This window comes from Homarus americanus, unplaced genomic scaffold (genome assembly GCF_018991925.1).
Source record: "Homarus americanus isolate GMGI-L3 unplaced genomic scaffold, GMGI_Hamer_2.0 scaffold18547, whole genome shotgun sequence".
Lineage (NCBI taxonomy): Eukaryota > Metazoa > Arthropoda > Malacostraca > Decapoda > Nephropidae > Homarus > Homarus americanus.
The window spans coordinates 427,423-451,284 of NW_024725521.1; the positions used below are offsets into that span (position 1 = coordinate 427,423).

A 23,862-nucleotide genomic window follows, 5' to 3' on the forward strand; every position below is an offset into this window, starting at 1 on the left:
TACATTCATAACTATTTTATTTGATGAATACATAGAATCACTTGCCTATGAGGCAAAAACAATACAATGATCACACAACAGAACCATTTCCACGGGAATGACAAGGCTGCCTACACTTGCTGTTCTGCAAGGCCATTGCTACTACTTAGTCTGCTACTGCCTTGACCTTACTTAAGTGGAACTGTTTCTTCTTAAAGCATTCAAGCAATATTGCACAAACTTCCTTCACACAAAACCTCAAGGATAGTTGTAGAGATTTGTACATTCATAAACAAGTATGTTTTTGAACAAGAATAATTCCTTTGTCCACTTTATGATCTAATGATGTGAACAAAATATTAACACAGTACCTGTAATTAAATTTCATGTAAAGTAAAATTGGAAAAAAAAGTAATTTCAGTAACAGGGATAGTGAAGGTCTTTTAATTATCTATATTGGCTTAAACTATGTCGATAGCTTACAAGAGTTGAGGGTAGAAAGGCAGCAGATGACCGAGTTAATAACATCCCCTTCAATTTTTACTACTAGTTGGTGCATGTTTCACACTAAACAATTCAGTTGAATTAACTTACCAAAAAAATCTGGATTTTCAAAGGCAACATTTCTAAATATGTGGCATGATCAAACTGATCTAACACCAAATTCACAAAGACATGCATTCACACGGGACACATTTCTACAGAATATTAAATGAGACAAAAGGGTACATGAAAAACTTGAAGAATGTTATGCTTTACACAGCTCATGAGAAAATGTAAAGCACTTCATTCTGGATTCATCTTTAAAAATTTGGATCATCTGGTTTTACTGCTGAGGCATATATCGAGCAAAAGGCATAAAATGGCAAGAGGTCTCAAATAGTAAAAATATTAGTGTCAAACACTATGCAGGTAGTTACAAGAAATTTCCCATTTCTTTTAAATTCTAAAACCAATTTAAATTACAGTACATCTTTTTCAGTTTCTCTGCTTAAAAAATTCATATAATGGGACACTTATGCATCATGATGGCAGTAATATAACTTTTTTTGGGGGGGAGAGAGGCTTGAGTGAAATTCAGTTTGCCTGATGAAACCCCCCACACTCTATAGGAATAATACCATAGCACCTGTCAAAACACAAGATCCTATAAACGACAAGGACAACTGTAAAGAAAATACAAGGGTGAAGCTTTCATGTATAAAATCCTAATTTCCATATGATTTATACAAATACATGTATATTAAAAAATTCTTGCACTGTGATTTCTTCTTAAGTACAAACTGCTCTGATACCAAAACCATCATGCAAAATGCAAACACTTCTAGTAACAACCTAGTAAAAAAATATACAATACTGTAAAAATATTACAAAGTATAAATGGTGACTCAAGACACAGTAATGATATTGGATCCCTCAGAAATTTAATATGAAAAAATGAAGAGTGCATTATATACTTGTGTTTGAGGTCCTGTTCCCTTGGCAACACAAAAACAGCATCAGGGTATATTCCTGCCAGAGACGTACAACAGAAAGAAATAGAGAACTGCTTCTGAAATCCTATTTTCTAGCAATGCCCATTGCCAGGTGACTTCTGTTAATGTATGAGGTTATTCTGGGCATCAAGAGAAGTAGTCAACTCCTTTAAATGAATACTAGAGGGGCTAATGTTAGATCTGCGTATCCCTCCCTTTCACAGTTAATATCTTGAAATGGAAAATAATTGCTAAAGTTGTCTTCTCGAGGTAGGAGATCTATAGTCATGTATGTCTAGCTAAGCATCACCTATACCAGCTCTGGCTGCCATTTTAAGTTCAGTGTCAATCTGTTATTTTAAATTCGGTTTCTCAATGACTACCCAGATCTAACAGATCCTGTTAGAAAACAATTTTCAGAATCAATACTCCATTTATAGCTTGATGCACCTTGCCAGGTGGCTCCTGTTAACAACAACCAGCTAGAAAGTGTGAGGTGGTGGTATTCTATTAATACTTCAGGGACTAGGCAAACTTGAAACCCACAGAACATGCAATGGCAGATTGAATCCAAAACCAAAACAGAGACTGTAGCTGGAACAATGTGTATTGCCTAAAGAAACATGGCTGACTTTATACCATCTGCCTCTGAAAGACAATCTTTGCTTCCAATCTTCTTACTAGGGTAATAACTGAAAGGGAAGGACATGTGATCATAATAACAGTCTCTAGTTGCTAGTCTGGGGATAATATACTGTATTATCTTACAAACACCTACAAAATGACTTATGCAAACACAGGAACTGCCTGGCAAGGGCATCAAGGTGTAAAAACAACTTTGATTACAAATGGGAAACAGTGCATTGGTGCCTGCAGCCACTTTGAGATGGAAACTGGAAGCCAGCACTGGAAAGAAGTGTGCTCCTATCAATTGTCGAGTGTATGCAGGCACATACAAAGATTCAGACCTCTACAGGCTTTCCAAAGAGAGAAAGGTTTGCAAGTACAGTATTTCGTTGATTAAAGAGGAATGTCTTTTACCCAAGTCACTAGGATCCATAATATCACCACAGGTACAGGATCTCAGAATTTTCTTGGCCTATCATTGAAAAACCTAAAACTTGTACTTCTTGCTGTACATCTCTGTTCCTTCTTGAACCAACCATGTTCCTAGATCATACTGTCCAGATACTCTGATGCCAACAAAGTCAGCTCTGGTATCTTACCATCTTAAGCTTCCTCTGATAAGATAATTTATATAAAAAAAAATAAAAAAAAATTAATACCGGTACAGTACAGTACTATGATTTTGGAATTTTGTTCAGCCCATGGTATAATCCAATAAAATTATTTAAATGGTTTACAAATAAGTTTGACTTACCAGAAGTGTAAGAACCATGGTTATAATTTATACTTCAGCTGCGACAATATTCCCTTCATATTACCTGATTTATGTATTTTTATTCTTGTTATACTAACTATACCTAACACAGATCTAAACTGTATAGCTACCTCTGCAGTTAATTTAAATAAAATAAAAGTCTGCTTAGTCATAGCCAATTATTAATGATGACTGTCCACTTTTTAAAAGTGTCTTTCACTTTCTGAAATACTTAATCCATATACTGTACACACTTTCTCAAATTTTTTAGATTATTTTTGTATTTAATGGAATGTATATCTTTCTGTACATTGTCATATGAAATATGTATATTCACATATGGAAGAAATAACAATCATGAAATGCTAAAATTGCACACTTACCATAAAACTGTCATGGTTGAACCTGATGTCAACATGAATTGACATCGAAACAAGATACAGTATAGAGAAAAATGAAATGAATTTTTTAAAAGTAATAATGGTAGGAAATTTACAAATGATTTAAAAACTAAGAGAAACACACACACACAAAGAAACCTTGCCCAAATGCTGCATCTTTACTAAACTTGCGACAGCTCAAACTTTGACCTACCTTACTCTAATGATATACAACCTCTTTATTGGATTTAAAAATTACTTTTCTTGAAATAATAACTTTGAATTAAGTATGCACTTCTATTAATTTTAATGAATATGAAATGAAGATCTCAGATAATAATGATTTCTTTAAGTACCTTTATCATGAATTAATATGAGCAAAGCACAAGAATGAATAATGATACCTAAACCCAAATCAATTAGTCATTCTTAAAACTTCAAAAAAATAATAAAATTTTGAACTGAACTTAATATAAATCTCTAAAGTAACTTTGTTGTAAAAAAAACAACTGAACACAGCTTCAAAAGGAAGTGATATGAGCTAAAATGTACAAGGTGTCAGTTAGGAAAATTGTTCCAGTTATACCATAAATATCAGTTTTAGCATTGTATCATTCAATAATGAATTATTTCTTAAATATAAAAAAAAACAGTGTAGTTGCACAGCAGTAGCACATTAAAGTGGACTCTGCTACACCTTTCAATGACTAAAGTATATGAAAAAATAATAATAATATATTTCAAATGAAGTAATAGTTATATTACATACCTGGATATCTATGTAGGACACACTTCTGGGCACCATAAACAGAAGCATTTAAATTAGAATAAATCTTTTTGTACATTTATACCTAATTATATCAAACAAAATATATTTTCCCATGATTATTTAGGACTGAAAATCAAGATTTATTATCCACTATCAAAATAGGAACACTGTCATGGGCAGTTATTTTTAACAAAAAAAAACAACATTGCCGACAATAATTCTTATGCAATCACAGAATGACCATCCATGTGTGAGAGTATTCAGAGTGTAAAACCAACCAATTAAAAAAAATATATATGCATATCCTGAGGAAAACACATGTCACTTGTGCACTGCTGGTCATTGGAAAAGGGTATAAATTCATTATAATCTGTAACCAGTTGTGAAATCCTGACCCAACTGCCCCAGCCATAGATCAACTGCAAATTTGCTTTGCAAACAAGGCTAACATTCTTCTTCCTCTTCCAACCTGACTACAGTACTGCTTCACCTCACACAAATACTGTGAAGATAAGCTTTGCTTGGCTGTAATTGCAGATATACCGCTTTAACTCTGACATCAGAAAACTTGACACTAATTTTTACCCTGGAGATATGAATATATTTCCATGAGATAAATCCCTTTTGCTGCATTTGGCAGGTGAGCTTTACTCATCTGCAGCATGATATGCAGAATAGTGCTCTCTATATGCAGACAGCTGTACAAGTGACCCAAAAACTATATTCACATATGGTACTACAGTACTTGCCTGCTGTGCTACTATTTAGGATTTCAATTCAGTTATCTGACAGGTGACTCCATTTGAATGTGCACTTCATTCCATATCTTTAAAATCTTGCATACGGATGTGATGTTTTTTTTTATGTACAGAAAATATTAACAATAATGAAATTTCATTTTGGATTAATTTGATTTCACGGTATGTGATACATAGAATTCAAGATATAGTAATCAACAGAAGAGGTCAAGGCTACACTTCAATCTTCTTTGCAGGTTCATTCAAAAGTAATGGGCAAGTAAATCTCTTGTTTGCTACCAGCTTGTCCAGTCCTTCACCAGCAAATGATACAAGGGGTGAGATCTCTACCACAACTGGGCATTCATCCCATCGCATTTCTTTTTGGCTGTGGAAACGAAATAAGATATAGTTTAAAGGTGAATCCTGCATATAACATGTTATTAGTTTATACAAAAAGATGAAACACTGAAGGAAAATGAAGAGAAAACAAATACACTATTTGTAATGCCTATATCTGTACAGTATAAGTTAACACAGGTGCAGTACCTGAAAAATAAATATCAATTTCTAAAGATAAAAAGAAACCAGTGGATTTTAGTTACTGCCATGAATATTATTGCAAATAAAATATTGAAAGGTGGTGTTTGAATGATTTAGAAATATATTTACAGAACTGAGGAAAATTGTAAGGTTCAGGAAAATCAAGATGAAAATAAATACAGTACAAGACAAGTCAGTGAAGTTGTATTTAAAATGAAAAGGTTAATATGTTGAATGAACAAAAGATGGGAAGGTATAAAGGGATTTTCTTTCTAGTTCAATATATATTCACAAGTTTCCTGACCTTTAAAATAATGTTAGATTCAAATTGGACTATGGGGACCATTTTATTATGACTGTCCTGTATTATCAAGATACGGGGGATAATTTCCCTAGAGCCAGAATTAAATACTCTGACTAATGAATAACTGGGTTCCAGACATATCACTCCTGGAGAAATCTTCAAAATAATATTCAGAAAGAATTATGTACAATTCGAGTCAAACAAGGATACAGTATACTCGTACTGACACATTTTTACATTAGGTAAGAACATGGTAAATTTTATGTCATATTAAATCATCATTAGATTTCATAAAACATAAGTCTTAACTCATTAGGCCCATGGTTCAGTAGATAATGGAAAGAAGAATATGGTAAAATTACAAAAATTTGAAACAGTAAGTACAGTATAGCAATGTTTACAGGAAGATGCAGTGTTGCCGAGTTCCACACACACAGACATATACTGTCAGTGAAACCTGTAGTAGACTGACTATAGGGGCACGAGACATACAGATCAAGGCAAAAACTGAAGTTGAAGGATATACAGTAAGTAAAGGAAGTGTGTGAGAACATCATTTTCACTGGTGTGTGCAGAGATGTGTAGATGTACAATTTGTATAAAAACTGTGCTAGTTAGTGCTCATTCTGTGTAGATGTTCCTTTTTTTGGAATCAGCAAGTATGATACACAGAGGAAGAGAGGTTACCTAAATAGCACAGCACACAAACAGAAATACATCAAAAGTTTGGAGGCAACATTCTATAAAACAAAGCACTAATTAGATTGCCTCAGATTACTGAGAGTCTAACTCTAATTACACCGCTCTCTGTGTCAAGTCCATATAACAGAATACTCATAGAGAAAATTTTATTGACAAATGATTATTGTGCTATTACAAAAAATTACAGAATATATATATATATATATATATATATATATATATATATATATATTGTAATTTTCTGTAATAGCACAATAATCATTTGTCAATAAAATTTTCTCTAGGAGTATTGTGTTATATGAACTTGACAGAGTGAAACAAAATCTACCTTGGAAATAGGTACTGTAGTGTAAGCTAATAAAGCTAAAAACATACTTAATATCATATAATCACACTCTTTATATAATGTACACTATTACTCATTCAAGTCTTTTTCCACTCAATGAAGGAATGAGGGACACGAGTAAATATAAACACATTTTCCCTTCATTGTTATTCAGTCATTCTTACCGATGTAAAGTAAAAGAAATGTTCAGCTCTCGTATTCCCATTTTACAATACTGTAAGTTCCTTAAATCTGGATTACCAGTCACTTCACACAAGTCAGCATTACCCTTCAGCAATACAGTACACACTTTATCAAAAATTGCTTGATACTAAAATCTCCACTTATTCACACACACACACACCGCTGCTTCTAATGTTTCCTTCATCCCATCCTCCTATCTTTGCCTTGGTTGTTCCCTCCTCTCATCCATCTCTTCCTTATAACTCTTTTAAGCAATCTTTCCCTACCCACTCTCTTAATACAGTACAGTACATTTATGCACCAGAGAAGACCCTAATTTGCTTTCTGCCTGCCACTTCAATCACCTCCACATCCTATTTCAGAATTTCGTATTGTCTACATACTAATTACCCACATACTGCTCTCAGACATATCCTTTCAGTTGCTTCTAATTTCATTCTTCCTCTTGCATCCAGAGTCAGTACTTAACATCCATATACTACCCGTAGTAGAGTATTGTCAGCTCACCATCCTCACCTTTGCTTCCTCTGAAATCAATCACTCTCACTTTCTTGCCTCGCTGACAAATCCACTCACAGATATACAGTATACGATACACTCCACTAACTCCATTCAAATAAGCATTTTTCGCCCCCCTGTCTCCAGTCTTTACTTATTTTCAGCATATTACTTTTGGTCACGTTCAGCATCGACTTCTTCCAAGTACACATTCCCTTTTGTAATTTTTTTTTCTGAATCACTCCTTGAGCAGTGTCATTTACATGCAGCAGCTGACCCATCTCCTGTTAACACTTGTATCATCATTCACCAAATTTGCACTGCTCTTTGTCATTCTTGCTTTCATCTCTCCTACTGCAGTACCTCATCCAAGAAAGTATTAAATAATCCCTGCAACTTTACTTATCAATATTATTTTTATCAATATAGAGAGAAATTGGATAAACATGCAGTATTAGTAATAAATGACAAATAAACTAAACATATGGACAGATCAGTTATATAGCAACAATAAATTGTGTTGATAGACACATAAGTTGAAATAAATGCACCTAAAAGCATCAATAAGCTGCAGTACTGCACAAAATGGTCATAAAACCATTACTGCAATGTTGACAAACAAATATAAAAGCATCAATACACTATACAGTATATATACTGTATGAAAAGCATCACTAAACTTTACTGAAAGACATACCATTAATACTATATGTATAAGTAAATACCAATGGACCATTGTGAAGAAAAGTTATCAAATTTGGAAAACTGTGTACTAAGGAAAAGTTGATTGTGAGTTTGAACAACAGAAAAGTAATTAAACCAAATTGAGAAAGGAGACAAGGAAAAATACATTTTAAGTTGTATGGAGACACAACAAGGAAGTGTAGTGCTTAGGGAGTGTGGGCCAGTGGGAGTGGATGTGATGGCAAATAGAACAGTGATTGATGAATTGTACCTTAGATTTGCAAAAATAAGTGTGATGAGAAAAATATGGTGAAAGAGAACCATGTCAAATATGGGATGAACAGGGCTCCTGTTGAGTTGATGTCATTATTTCCTAAGTATGAAACATGGATTCTGGATACATGAGAGAGCAAATTAGAAGTGAAAGAAATTATGTGTTTGATGTGCTCCATGTGGGATACTGTAATTGAGATGTAAAGAACAAGAAATACTGAAATATGAAGGAAATTTGGAGGTAAAAGTGTTGGGTAGAGAGCAGGTCATTGAGAGTATAGAAAGAGAATGATTGGTAAAGAGTGTGAGTCAGAGATGGAAGATCAATACCTGTAATGAGTTGGATGAATGGGCTGAATGTTGCATTAGAAGAAGCAGCATGTATGAATGAGTGGGTGGAGAGCATGATATCATATGATTTTGGAGGGAAGGATGTGTTGCTGATGAGTGACACTAACTTGTGTGAAGTGACGGGTAAACTAGATACTGTAACTAGATTTGGGGCTATGTTGTGGTAGGGGAACTCCACACTACAGTATAAAATATCTTTGGCAGGAGTAAGAATGTAAGAATGAATGAATGAATATATATATATATATATATATATATATATATATATATATATATATATATATATATATATATATATATATATATATATATATATATATATATATATATATATATATATATATATATATTACACAAGAGAAAAACTTTTAAGAAATTGAGATAAAGCTGGAATTCTTTCTAAAAGCAATATGGCAAACATACAATGTAAGATGTGACATTAGAATACTATGTTCAGAAGAATAATATACATTTTGAAAACAGTACTTGCCACAGACACCACAGAGAAGCCCAAAAATATTTTAGTAGCCAATATGAAAATATCATAGAGTTTATATACTAAGAAGATTGCATCAATAATAAGGATTGCAAGAAGATATGCAACTGGGATAAATGTGATAAGTACTTTAGTTGGAGTTATATATAGTACTGTACTATATATTCATAAGTACAGTAAATACCAAGTACAGTAAACTTGTGCTTGTGCATGCTCCTTGCAAGGAATGTATAAAATAGTTCAAAGATATTTCTGAAGGGTCCCTTTTACCTTCTGACAACTAATTACTGAGATATTACATTCAAGAAACCATATCATAAAACAGCCTACTCAAGTAATATACTCCAGTGAGGAAGAAGTCCCTTAAGTGATAATCAAACTATTAAACAACTTTCCCATAAAAAAATGAAAAAAATCTTTACAATAACAATTTATGCCTCAAGCAAATTACTGGATACAGCAATTCAGTGTACAGTAACTTAAACAAACAAACAACCTTATGCCATCTCCCACTGTCACAGGAGTCACCTCTCTGGTGTGAAGGGTTAGCTTAGTGCACAACATTATCATAATGAAGGAACTGTCCATACTCATACCATAGTCAATAATATCAAGCCAATCCTGCTTTATTCTTGACTTCAGGGATATTCAATGCATCTCCAAATGCAAGCTATAAATTTAGAGTATACTGTAGTACAATATTCCTGTACCACCCAAAGACTGTCAACAAAATACTAAATTAAATTTGTGTTACTTAAAACATTCACACCCAAGCATAACTAATGTTCAAGTAATTTCCAACAAACCTTCATCATAAAAAGTAAGCAAGAAGTTATTATTTCATTAATGATCTTGTGTTCCCTGAAATTTATATAAACTGTGCCATAGTAACTAAGAACAAGGAGGAAATAACACGGCTCATCTTTTTAATTCTATACACCTGCATGATGGCCTTCTAGAAAATTAATTAAGGGGAAAACTTCACATAATACAATATTATGCAAATACTGTACTGTAACTCAGTTTACTCTGTTCATTTCCTTATTTTTTCAGAAGCAAGTGGTACAGTACAGTACAGTACAGTACAGTACAGTACAGTACAGTACAGTACAATATAGTATAGTATATTATAGTATAGTATAGTATTGTATAGTATAGTATTGTATAGTATAGTATAGTATAGTATAGTATAGTATAGTATAGTAGAGCAGAGCAGAGCATAGCATAGCATAGCATAGCATAGCATAGCATAGTACAGTACAGTACAATATAGTATAGTATAGTATAGTATAGTATAGTATAGTATAGTATAGTATAGTATAGTATAGTATAGTATAGTATAGTATAGTATAGTATAGTATAGTATAGTATAGTATAGTATAGTATAGTATAGTATAGTATAGTATAGTATAGTATAGCATAGCATAGCATATCATAGCATAGCACAGTACAGTACAGTACAGTACAATACAGTACAGTACAGTACAATATAGTATAGTATAGTATAGTACAGTACAGTACAGTACAGTACAGTACAGTACAGTACTGTACTGTACTGTACTGTACTGTACTGTATAGTATAGTATAGTATAGTATAGTATAGTATAGTATAGTATAGTATAGTATAGTATAGTATAGTACAATGCTTATTCTGATCATCAAAACTAATTTTACATAATTATTTCCTATACCCTGTACTATACCACCAAATTTTAACCTGATGTGAAAAAGCAATTTTCACTATCTAAACTGACCGGAAAAAGTCTTTAGAGCAATGTAATTTTTTGGTGTTTCAGCATTTGAAAAATTACAACAGAACTGTCTGTCAGCAAGATGAGTAGAGTCAACAGAGTGAGACTTTAATGAGCCTCACAATGTAGGTGTCTCCACAAAACAAAGTCCAGCTAAATTAGAATTACAGTATTAGTAACACTATCACAGTATCACTGTAACAATAATTTAGTTAAATTATGCGAATTGAAGACAAATTGTTCTTGCATCATCCACAAAACAATCTTTTTTGAACTTGATATCAGAAACAGATTTGTAATTAAATAAAAACAAAACTAACTCATATACAGCAAGACTTCCAAAAAAAGTTGTCAAGCTGAAAATAAAAATCCACAAGGTATCTTGTTGGGAATCCAATCTAATTAGTGTAATCAATATTGTTTTAGGCTATCTTAAAGGCCACTTGAAAACATCTGTCTATAAAAGTGATTACAAGTAATCTTAAGAGTTAAACTACAAATCAACAAGACCTTGAAAAGCCTTTGTTGATGATTCAATACATTTATAGAAAATTTAGACACAGTCAAGTACAGAAGAACAAGCACTGGTCACTATTTTGGGATATTCTGCAAGAAGAATTGGACAACAACATATTACTGCTGTTTACATTGGTACTTCCTGCAATAATTGGATGTGGTTTAAATGAGCTGATATATCATATTGTGCTTCCTTTATAGGTTAATCAATTCAATAATAATATTTGTTTCCCACCTTTACTACTATGCTCAAGCTAATATTGTAACTGAGCAAACAAACTGTAGTTCAGACAGACTGGCTTTATAGATGAAAGAACCAAAAACTATGGAAACAATATAATTTCATTACCTTTATCAGTTTAAAAAATAAGTAAAAGAATTTACACTAGTGCAATTATTCTTTTTTTAATATGTACACACACAGCATACAATTTTAAAGCCACAAGTGCCTTCTTAAGCTAACCCTTCTTGCCCTTTAGGGTGACATCCCACACAAAAATAAATATTAAAGTTAAAAACTTTAGTAATACAGTTTAAGTTTGTGAGTGTACAGCTCATCTTTGTTATTTTGGTTTTTCAGCAGTGAACAAAGGATAAATACCATTTTTTAGGGAGTCAAAGAGCCAGTGTTACTGAGGACCTGTCATTTACTTTCCCCCAAAAGAAACTGATGTGTATTCATAAAGAGGGAAAAGAGGCATGTGTGATACAGTCCCTTGCTTATCAAGACACCACCTTCACCTGAGCTCTAACCATGAACTTTGACTCCACATAGAGTAAAATATTTCACAGTCTGGGAAATGGCATAGTTATAATTTGGCCATCAAGCCCCTACTTTATTATTTCATTTGTATACTATTTACACTGAACACTGATGCATCTGAAGTTAATAACCACCAGCCTTAAGAAACCCGATCTAAATTTGTGAGTGTAATCACTTGCCTGAACCATAAGGCACAAATATGTGGTAAGAGGCGTGTCAGCCAGTTGCATCTCTTTTCCTTAATACTCAAAATGCTGCAACATAAGACACATACACATAGGGTTAAAACTATCATGGCTACACAGTATCAGCACTTTGGAGACAATTTTCCTGAGATAAAAGGTTTGTATTTATCTTAAAGGAAGATCAATTATAATTTGGATTTAGACTAATTTTTCTGTATAAAATTTCAGGTTCATTACATGAAAGATGACTTCCTTTTTGAAAATTTTTGAAGACGGAAAAATAAACTTTATAAATTGTATAATGTTGCAATCAGTTATGTTGTAATAAATAATACACAGGCATTACTTTATCTATGGAAAAAATAAAATAGTCTCAAATTCTGATTATTTCTTTTTCTTTAAAAGTCCTTTACTGTGTGTCCAAAGAGCAAAAATACAGAAATCAATTATAACATTTCTAACACATTTAACTACACAAAGCAAAAAATAATCATGAGGCTAAACACAAGTATACACAAGACATCAAATGAAGAGATGTTCTAAATAATTAAAAACTGATGAATGCTGCTATGTTAGTCAATAAATTATATAAATTAATATAGTATCTTAAAGATGAGAATTATAATAGTACAGTAATAGCATACTCATGCACCAACTGTAATGATATTGGTGTTCCAATTAAATAACATTATATACAATATATATAAATATATATATATGTGTGTGTGTGTATAAATATTGAGGAAGAAGAGTGCATCAAATTCTAAATTATAGTTTCAGCAATATAAAGTGAAGACAAAGCAGCTCAGTGCACATCTATCCTAAACATGAACATGCCAAAGATGTCATCAACATTCATTAAACACCACCATATAGCACGTGGACTTCCACATAAAAATAATACCTCACTAGTCGGGAATCGAACCCTGGACCTCTGCATGTGAACAGGGATCCTTGTGGCGCGGTGGTAGTGATCCCTGTTCACATGTTCACATGCAAAGGTTCAGGGTTCGATTCCCGACTAGTGAGGTATTGTTTGCATATACTGTACAGTATATTATATATATATATAATATGTATGTGTATGTGTGTGTGTGTGTGTGTGTGTGTGTGTGAAGAAAAGAATCTTTTCCTCTTGCCATTACATAACAACCTTTATAAAAGCCAATAATAATTACTACTAAAACTTGTAGTTCATTTACCCATCCCATTAACTCAAATACTACAGTAAAACAATCAGGGGTAATGTCTATACCACTCCTGAGTAATTCTCTATACAAAAAAAACATGTATTACAAACACAAGTAATTTCCATTATGAAAGAAGCTTTGCTTTAAAGGCTTGGCTCTTCTTTTGCAAATAAAATAATCAGATCAGATTTTATGCCCGAATCTGCCCTCAACATCATGTCTATACCAGCTATTCCCATGGAAATAGCTAGAAAATATTGAAACAAGTGTTTTCAAAGAATATGAGGCTCACCTGCAGAGGAATTTGGAATACCAGTGAACCTTAACACAGTATTTCCACCAAAGACAATGATGACTACAATACTGGGGATAAGCCCTATGTTCTCCTCACACTTCACGCATTAAGACAAAAATTTTAAGTCGGACAAATACAAATTTCAATTATGACAATCAAGTTTCATATATGTGCACTTGTGTAGTGCACTGACAAAGAGTTAGGGGGGGAAATTTTGTATCCATTAACCGGCACATAGTAAGAAAACTATTTGTTTGAGATCACTATTCTGAATCACATACAGTATTAGCACTCCTTTTAATCAAGTCCTATCTTAATTAAATTCTATGTTTTTCAATTTAATCTACAATCATTGATTCCTTAAGTCCTCCTTTAGGAAGTCTTATCAGGTCACTTTCCATGTACAGTACTATACATACTATACAGACATATTTCATAAACCTTTCTTGTAAATTTTAAGCTGTTTAATCTTTCTTACCATACACTAAAACAGCATAAAACCGACTCATTGCAATTTTCTTCTCACAATTTCTCCAGTTCCTTATATAAATTAATGTTTTGCCTACTACTGTACTTCCTCAACAATGTTACATCATTGAACACAGATTTTACCTATGTGTGTTTGTATATCATAACAAAAATATATCAAGCTAATGCATTTCAACCCAATCTTCTAAAGAACAATCATTATATAAATGGTTTTAGATATTCTGTTCAGTTAGCCAAGCATCTATAGAAAGTAATTAAAACTTTCACTATCATCAATTTCACGGGAAAAACCATCCCATTACTCTATCACAAAGGGAAAAGATACTTTTCTTAAAAGAAACAGTGTGCCTTTACTCTATAAGCAAATGCTAGAGCAATCAGATTCCCAATTGTACTTAGACCATAAGATAGAGAAGAAGAACCAACCTGAGTACAGCAAATGATTACTTGCACAACCTTTATATCATTTCTTCCACCATTTTTTGAGTCTTAAACTAATAAGGTCTTTAATACAGAGTTGCATCAAAAGATGTAGATGTCTTAAAGCTGACACAAGTAATGAACCAAGGAAATTCTACTTAAATAAGTGTAGATTTCTTTGTCTGAGAGTTCCAAAGGAGTCATCTTTTGATATCTCCAATCTTTAACTTGTGCCATCAAAAAGAACATAAAAAAAAGATAAGAGGAGCTAAATACTGTGAGAAGAGTAAAGAAAGTTAGAAAGTTGGGCTTTATAGTCCTAAACTTGGTAACTTAAAAAATTAATCAAGAGATCTTCATATGTGTTGCCTGAAAGATCTTCAGCTTGGCCACCTAATAATGAACCAGATAACATTAACAAGTGTCATCTATTTATTTTCAGTCTGATCATCTAGTAATGAGCCTAACGATCTCCAGCTTGGTCACTTAATATGGCATCTAAGGAGCTCCAGCCACATCAACTACACCCATCACACAAATATAAAATACACTAAGTACAAATATAAAATATATAAAGTTCTTATATGATAAAACAATTAAAAAACTACATGTCTGAGCTTAAGAAACTCAAATACTGTACATCAAATTTCAGCATACAGCTACTCCTCAACTTACGACATACTCGACCTACGACTACCTGGACATACGACCGCCTCAGTCGTACCAAAATTTTGTCAAATTAAGTATTTTCGAGTCCCAAAGTTAGTTATTGCGCTGTGTACTGAAAACTTTTTTTAATTCACTTTAAAATGGCTGACAAGCTTAAAAATGAAAATTTTGTGGTGCTGAGAAGAAAAAGAGACACCCATTTTAGATTTTCTATGTATTACAGTATTTAAGCATTTTCGACTTACGACCAATTCGACTTACGACCTGGATTTGGGTCCCTAACCCCGCCATAAGTCGAGGAGCAGTTGTATTTAATTCTACATCTGATAAAAAGCTAAACAAAACTGGTAACTGATCTTATCTTCCTCATGTAACTAGAGTACTGTATATGATGCTAATTTTTTCTAATATATCTCAAACGTCACACAACCAAATCATAAATCAAGTGATCTTCAATATCTCAGGAACAAGAACCTTACTCTTGTGATCAAGAAATGAGCACAAATTTCACTTAAGACCATTCAACTTTTATTTTTTTTAATATAAACCTAATTATCATATGGGTTTAGGAAATTAGTTTTAACACCCTTGCACCATTGTCTAGGCAGCATTTAAGTACTATATTAAATTTCAGAGTTGATCAAAAGCTGAATTGGTGAAAATTGCACTGATGATTGGTCAGTGCAAATAAGAATATGTCCCAAGAATGAGTGAGTGCACCACAAAACATAAGAAAATCATATGGAATAACTGAAGAATCCTTACAAGTAATTACAAGAGTATGAACAGAAAATATATTTAGACAGGTAAGAAATACCATCTTTACATACAGCATGATAAGAATGATAAAAGAAATAAATGATAGCAAAGGGTATAACACCATTGGATCAAGATAATGTGACAGTCATCAATGATAACATACATGCATACCTGTTGAGTTACTCTTACAGTAATTATCACAAGACAACTATGAAAATTTGGTACATAAATGGATACAGTTCAAGTATTGTATCAAAACCTTCTTTTGAGAATAGTTTAAGTCCATATCATAAATAGTGGAGTGGATGCACAATAACATGGGCAAGTTGCTGAGTAAATTACATAAGATAAATTAGTCCAAAAATGTATAAAAGTTTGAAATCTCTTATCTTTTACTGTACTAGTAATGGTCAGTCCAAATGCTAATAATAACATGTTATTCTTTGTTACATAATAATGTAATGAAAGTTTTGTATATGAACTTATCCTTTATGAATGCATCATAAAATGAAGCATGTAATCTCAAAACTTATGAGACAGACACAACACCAAGAGCACCACAGATTCCAACCCAACCACCACCATAACAGAAACTACCACCGCCACCTCCACAAAAAGCACCAACACCATTGAAGATCCCGGAGATGTAAGGGAAATTCATACTTACGCATCATTATTATTGAACTCTGTGTTGGCATTTTCAGTGGTAGGACATTTTGGAGCAGCAGCAGGGCTATATGAGGAAGGGATTGCAGGAGTAAGAAATAAAATGAAATAAAAAATGGCAAAGATAAACAATAATACCAGGAAGTACTGTATTGGATAAGGTTTCAAAATAAAAGTAAAAATACAAAAGTAAATAGCAAGAAATATAAATTTAAAGAAAAACTGTAATGTACAGTACAGCACTAACATTACTGCTAAAACTGAAGTTAAGAAAGGACAGAGGTGATGCAAGTTGAACAATATATGGTAATACTACACATATATACACTATATAGGCAGAAAATTATTTCCAAACTTTTAAAGAGATTCTGATAAAGGATCAAATGAATAAAAAATATGACCTAAAAGAAAAGAATAAGAGTACAAAATCCACTCTTGTCTAAGGTGACAAAAGAGCTTTGTAACCCAAAGCAAATACAGGATAGCCTGGGTCAAGGAACAAAGCTCTATTGGACCACAAAAGAATTATAGAGTGTTGGAACTGATGCAATATGTACACAAACCAAGCACCAATGTTGTAACAACTATGCTACTTCTTATACAGTAAGCTCCCTGTAAAGTCTCAAGTGTTACCTTGTAGTTGCCAGTATTGATTAAAAAAATGGAATATTTAAAATTTGCTACACTGCATATAAGATATAAGGTATCTAACAGTACTGTGCCTGTTACACATATTAAGAAGTCAAATTTAAAAAAAAATAATAATAATAATATCACAGAGTTTGGGTATGCATTGTGTAAAAGAAAAAGGAAAAAAAATAGGAATTTATTTGTGTAACTTAAAACTGATTAAAGGAGATTCAAATGATTTTGTGTTAAATAATATTTCTGAAGAAAAATTTTATTCTTCATATTTTAATAATGGGAAGATGTTCAAACTTTGGATGAATTCTGTAATTGTGAAAAATTATCTAAGGTGCAAGTAAGCAGGAGAAATAAACAAGGTGCCGTTAACAGAACCATTAAAAACAAAAATAAACCCAAATGTAAAATTCCTTAGGAAAAGTTCTGAATATTTCTTGTTCAGTCATCACTTTCTTAATGACTGTGTTTGGAAAGTAAAGGAAATATTGTACAGTAAAAGTCACCTGAATATGAATGCGGAAAAACCATAGAAGGTATAAATACATAAGAGAGAGATGGGAAAGTGGTCATGTGACAGTGGAAGTTTAAAAATGTATCAATAAGCCCACTATGGCTGTATAATAGATGAGGGGGAAGAAAATTAACCAGTCATCAGAATGAAAAAAAATTAAGGCAGAAATTTTACTTATCATTAGGTAATACTTTCCATATGACATCTGAATTGGTAACAAGGGCTAAAATAGATACTACAGTACTGTAATTCTGAAAGAAACTTAAGTTTAATAATGCTGCCTCCTCCTTTGTGAAGGAACATCCTCCACTATCAAAAGAGGCAGCATATGTTGGTGTTCAATTGGTAAAATAATAAGTTCTGTACAGACCAAAGTTAACAACACCCTGTTGACTTTATCCACCACCTGTAATTATACCTGGGGTTTTCAAGACTATTAATAAAAGCTACCACTACAGTAATGCTCACCCGTTAAGTCTACAACCAAGTAGAAAAAGTCCCTTGTAAAACTGAAAATGTGTAAAGATGATAATTTAGTATTTCTGTAGTCAGCACAAGGGAAAAAACACAACACCCGAAGAAGGAGATGAGTGTCTTGGCGTTTGTGCATGTCAAAAATCTACACAGTACAGTATAATATAAACACACACATGAAAAGTGCGCCCAAACCAACTCTGCAAGCTTTACCCAAAACATATAACTACTGTACTTCTGTCAGAGAAATCCTATACCAAATAGATGGACCCAGTAAATATTTAGACTCACACCAACAATTAGTCTTGATAAAGAGGTTTACTCAATCAATCATATCACCTCATGAACTGTGACTGACTGTTTGTTTTGCTGAATGACTGTGGCATTGTCAGACTATACAGTACTTGGTTTCCTTACAGTGTTTGAAGGAATTTGCTACTGGAAACCACTAAAAGTACTGTAATCAACATCACTGCATAGTATATACTGCAATAGAAATATAAATCTAATTGCAGCATACAACTCAAAAGTACAGCATTACAGCAGAAAACATTATAAAAATGCAACGATTATATATCCTTTAAAAAAAATCTCATCTAATTGGCATTAGTTTTCATTTCTCAGAGTTTAGTATTACAAAAACCACTCAAGTTCAATCCACCCTTATATAACTTACATACCTGTTTACTACTGTTACTGGTTTGTCTTCTGGCCTATAACACATATCATTAATTGAGATGTGACACACAGACATGCTTGTTATAAATTTTAGAAATACATTATGTTTTATAAAGTATAGCAAATTATTATGTTAGTTAGGCTCCAAACTGATAAAAAGCATTCTTAGTATAATATATAACAAAATCACCTTAAGCTTGTTAGTAACAATTACCATACAAGTACCTAATTATATGCACAATCTTCTAAAATGCCATAGGTGTCAGATATTAGTTGTGCAGATATAAAGCTTCTATGTTTGCACTGTTATCTAATTACTGTACAGTATATAGATTTCCTCAAGGAGAAGCATATATAAGGATTATATAATATACAAAAAGGGTGATAAGTTTTTGCAATAATTGTAGTCATGCAAATTAAATAGCAGCCTCAAGGCTACTGCCTCATGAAGGATCACCGTCAGGGAGTGAGGCATTGCAGATAAGGCAAATCATGCACTCATGCCAGCATAGTACTGTAATTCAGAATACTTATGCATCTACTGTACTTACATTTTCTAATGAATGCCAAATTTGATAGTACAGGTACAGTACTAAATTTATAGAGAGAGAGAGAGAGAGAGAGAAAGGGGGGGGGGGGGCTCTGCCTCCCAGTCACTGCAAATACTGTACGTATATATACATGAGAGAAACTTAAAAAGAAAGCTTACCTTCACCTAGACTATAAAAAAACATGTATGGTACTGTATGTAAATGAAGGTTCCATCAAAATCTATGAATGCTCCCAGTTTTAGTTATCCTACAGATCACAGACTTTTTTCTTTCAACCATCAAACTTCTTACCTTGGAATAAGTGGAAGGGGTTCTCCCTCAGAGTCTATTAGGGTGCCCCCAGCATTCAGGAGGTAGCGGTGGTGAAGGGAGAAGAGAGCATGACGACAAGTGGTGGGCGTGTCCTTCTCTGCTCCATCCCCATTCTTAAGAGGAGCAAACTCATCCTCACGTATCACCTCCCACACTGCTAAAGTGCTGTTGGAGCATTGCACAATAAAACAGAACTCTCTCATGAAGCACTGTCCGAGTTTATTTCAACATTTTGCAACAGTAATTTTACCAAAATGCATCATGATTCATGTTGTATAGTATTTTCATTCAATTAATTGGTTTATGCTCAAACTACAGTAAGAATTTTCACAGATCAATGACAGTCTACATTCACATACTAGAATGTCAGATATGAAATAACAATATATATATTTTTAAGCAATGCAGCTATGATTAAGTGCAACAACAGTCGTCTGCCTTCACTAAACACAAGGAAAAAAGAATGCACATGGGTCAGTACAAGAATCTGAGTTGTGCTATGTCACACAATACAGTCATTAGTTACAGTATCAAGAAATTTCCAGCCCCAAAAAACTTGTCCTCTGTTAACAGTTTCCATATGTATACTTTATATGTTGCATACAGCATACAAGTTGAGATTATGGCTATGAATGTGTGGGGATTTCTAATACAGTAGTTATTTTATCTCTTTCCTGTCACTTTTTCACCTGTTATGCACAACTCTTGCTAAGGTTTGTGTACCCATTAAGTTATGATGGCAGACACTGTACATATTTTTGCATTGGTATTAAAGTACAGTACAGTACAGTACAGTATTGAAAACTTTAGTGATGCTATGAAAATACAAACTACATTGTCTTATGTATATACTGTACATAATATAAATGGAAGATGCATTGGGCTTAAAAATTACAAAGACCAATTTATGAGAGGAAAACTCTATGAGCAAAACAAAGCATATGGTGTTATGTCAAAAATAGACTATAGATAGAAAGTTATGATTTTCAAACAAGAATAGACTACTGTACAAACTTTATACTGAACCAATTTTTTTTCTTTATTCTTTGAAATATTTTAACATTTCTAATAAATGTTTACTTTTATCTTATACTGTTTAAGAATACAGTAGTGTATTAGTACCATTTCCAATAACTTTCTTAGTTCTATCTAATGTAAGCTTATTGACACAATCATGTTTTTTGCTCAAACATTTACAGAAATATTAATTATAAAAAATATTAACAAAGCTTAATGATTCAGTGTTTTCTAAAAGAGACAAAATTTAGAAAAGTGGTTCAAAGTAACCAAGAACTAAATACCAGTAAACACTATGACCTACTACTGTATCACATCACTCACTTTGAAAACTGAAAGACGTCGAAGACAAACTTTTCCATCTTGATGCCATTTGGTTTCTCTGGCTTGACACTCTTACCATCAGCAGTTACCATCGCGATCTTCTTCTTAGCCACATGATGGTGCATGCTTGCCTCGTAGTCACTATAAGGATACACTTATTACTTGCAGGAATCACATGGGGTGCTGAACATTAACAGGCATTCCTATCATCTAGAAAGTTATAGATAGAACTTTTGGAGAAATAAAATAGTTGTGTAAAAAACACAAGATGTTAATGGATATGCTGCTTCATGAAATATATAAAAATTAAATTTTATATCAGGAGCGCGTCAATTTTTACAATTACTCGTATTTACATTATACAGTTTGGTTCTTTAGTGATGAAAAGCTTAAAGATTTTATGAAGATATTAGCTACACAATTTTATATACACAACTGAATATCTCAAAACTGTAAGGAGATAAAGTGCTTTGATATATAATACCTGCACAGTATTGTTTTTTAACAAATAAATGTCCACATCTCACTCTGAGTACCACTGTCGGAAATTATCCTTACAAATTAAAAAAATAATCCTGCAGTAAAGAGAAGCACAATTTTAACAGCAGGAACACCAATAATAAAAAATTGCTTTTCTACTTAAACCAACCAATGAACACACACAAACATATACACTACCCTTTATGTGTATACAGTATTGTACTGTGTACAGTATATCATCACCGTTTTACTAACGTAAAATGGGGATGACGATATACTGTATATACGTATACAATACCCTGTCACAGTACTATACAGTAGTACAGTATATATAGTGTTACAAGACTTCTATGCATCTCGTGAATGAGGTATTACCTGTACAATACAGTCAACAAGTGGTAAATAAATTTAGCAATTCTTTGATATGTTGATATTTGCTTCATCTCTTATACTGTACTGGTATGTATTTAAATAAAAAAAATCTCAGTGTGTCCCTTGGCCAACACCCTCAATATCCAAAGTTTCACTAATATTAGTTCATCACCTTTAGAGATGGCTCAGTAAAATACAGCAAAGAAGAATGAACTAACTGCAAGAGCTTCCATTCTGGTAACTGTTAACATATTTCAAATAAAATTATTCTTATAACAGTCATCAGACTATAATTTTCCATTATGGGGATGATTTGCTGGACACATGGAATGTGCCTGCCTGGGCATAACTATGAAATGCTGCCTTGGTTTTCAATTTAATATCACAGATGTACCTGTACCTTATATAACTTGGCTAGCAATAATCATCACATTTAAGTCTATCAGGTTGAGATAAAAAGGATAGCTGAGGGCTGAAAATATGGAAATACTGTATTATGTTTCTACATAAAGCATTTGTATATTACTGTATATCAAACAGTGTTTACAAGCATTCCATTGAAGGGTAATAAAATATCTTAACATTACTAGGAGCTCTTACCAAAGAAAAAATGGCAAACAAAAATGAAGAAGGATTTAACAGCAAAGGTTACTAAGAAAGCAGACTTATCAATGACTGTTTGTTAGAGTAAATACACAAATTAATGAAACTTTAACACTTTAGTAACACACACAATACAGTAACTACTTTTACACTCACTGCAACCACACTATCACTATTACTTACGACATCATCAAGCGTAGATCATGCTATAACTGTACTTGACTTTCTGACATTGGTACCTAGGCTAAGTACACTGGAGTGATGATCTCTACTCATGCCCTAGCTGTGACATGTCTATAAGTTCTGTAGTCTATCCTCTCCACATGTTACACAAGCTTATCTTAGTTCTAGCTTTTGTTTTCAATACACTGTAATTTATACTTTTATTTTGGCAGTAAGTTTAAAAATTACATGATGAAACCTACTTGAGTGGATAGCACTGTGCTGTATATCATACAATAAAACATTAACTTATAGACTGGAACATACCGGTATGTAATGTAAACTGTACTGAGCTGTTCAACTCCCAAATAAAGTACAGAATACTATACTGTACTTTGAAGGTACAGTATTGTGGTTGATATCTACCTGTCCACCCAAGACTTAAAACTAAATCAGCATTACAATGGATATCTGTAGAACCATTACCATGCAATTATACTGTATTAGTATTTTAATATTGGTTAGAAATAATAAATTGTACTGTTTCAACTAAATATCAGTGTAAATAGAAGCACGCTCATAAGCGATTCATTGCCACTTGATCAAAATATCACAATATTCTTTAACTAACACAGGCTTTGAATATTAAAAATTTTAAGGGAATAACTAAAATATTCTGTCAAAGATTAACTGTTTTGGGCAAAAAAAAAAAAGGCTATGGTATAATACTACTCTCAGGTTTAATAATTTTAGATTAAATGAAAAAAGATACCCGGTATACAAATCTTACTGTGTGTCAAATTGTATCTATCTATCAAACATGTCTTACTGTCTTCATTCCTCTCCCAATTTTGTGTTGGACATATCAAAAGAAATGGAAACCTCAAGACAGGCAGGAAATGTAAGAGAATGATGATATACGTTAGTAA

The 23,862-nt window shown here is 32.8% G+C and overlaps 1 protein-coding gene across 13 annotated transcripts in view; it reads right to left on the reverse strand.

Annotated features, from left to right (window-relative positions):
• Window positions 1-23,862, reverse strand: part of LOC121865198 (UDP-N-acetylhexosamine pyrophosphorylase-like) — a 97,188-nt gene continuing 73,326 nt past the window's right edge. For 7 of the 13 annotated variants that reach the window (XM_042364516.1, XM_042364518.1, XM_042364522.1 and 4 more), the window contains 6 exons: window positions 21,317-21,457; window positions 19,955-20,140; window positions 19,115-19,147; window positions 16,806-16,871; window positions 12,311-12,385; window positions 1-5,109 (listed from right to left, as the gene is read on the reverse strand). In XM_042364516.1, the coding sequence (XP_042220450.1) occupies window positions 4,956-5,109; window positions 12,311-12,385; window positions 16,806-16,871; window positions 19,115-19,147; window positions 19,955-20,140; window positions 21,317-21,457 (655 nt within the window). In that variant the 3' untranslated portion in view covers window positions 1-4,955. The remainder of the gene's footprint in view (window positions 5,110-12,310; window positions 12,386-16,805; window positions 16,872-19,114; window positions 19,148-19,954; window positions 20,141-21,316; window positions 21,458-23,862) is intronic. The other 6 variants (XM_042364526.1, XM_042364525.1, XM_042364523.1 and 3 more) reach the window with 5 other exon arrangements.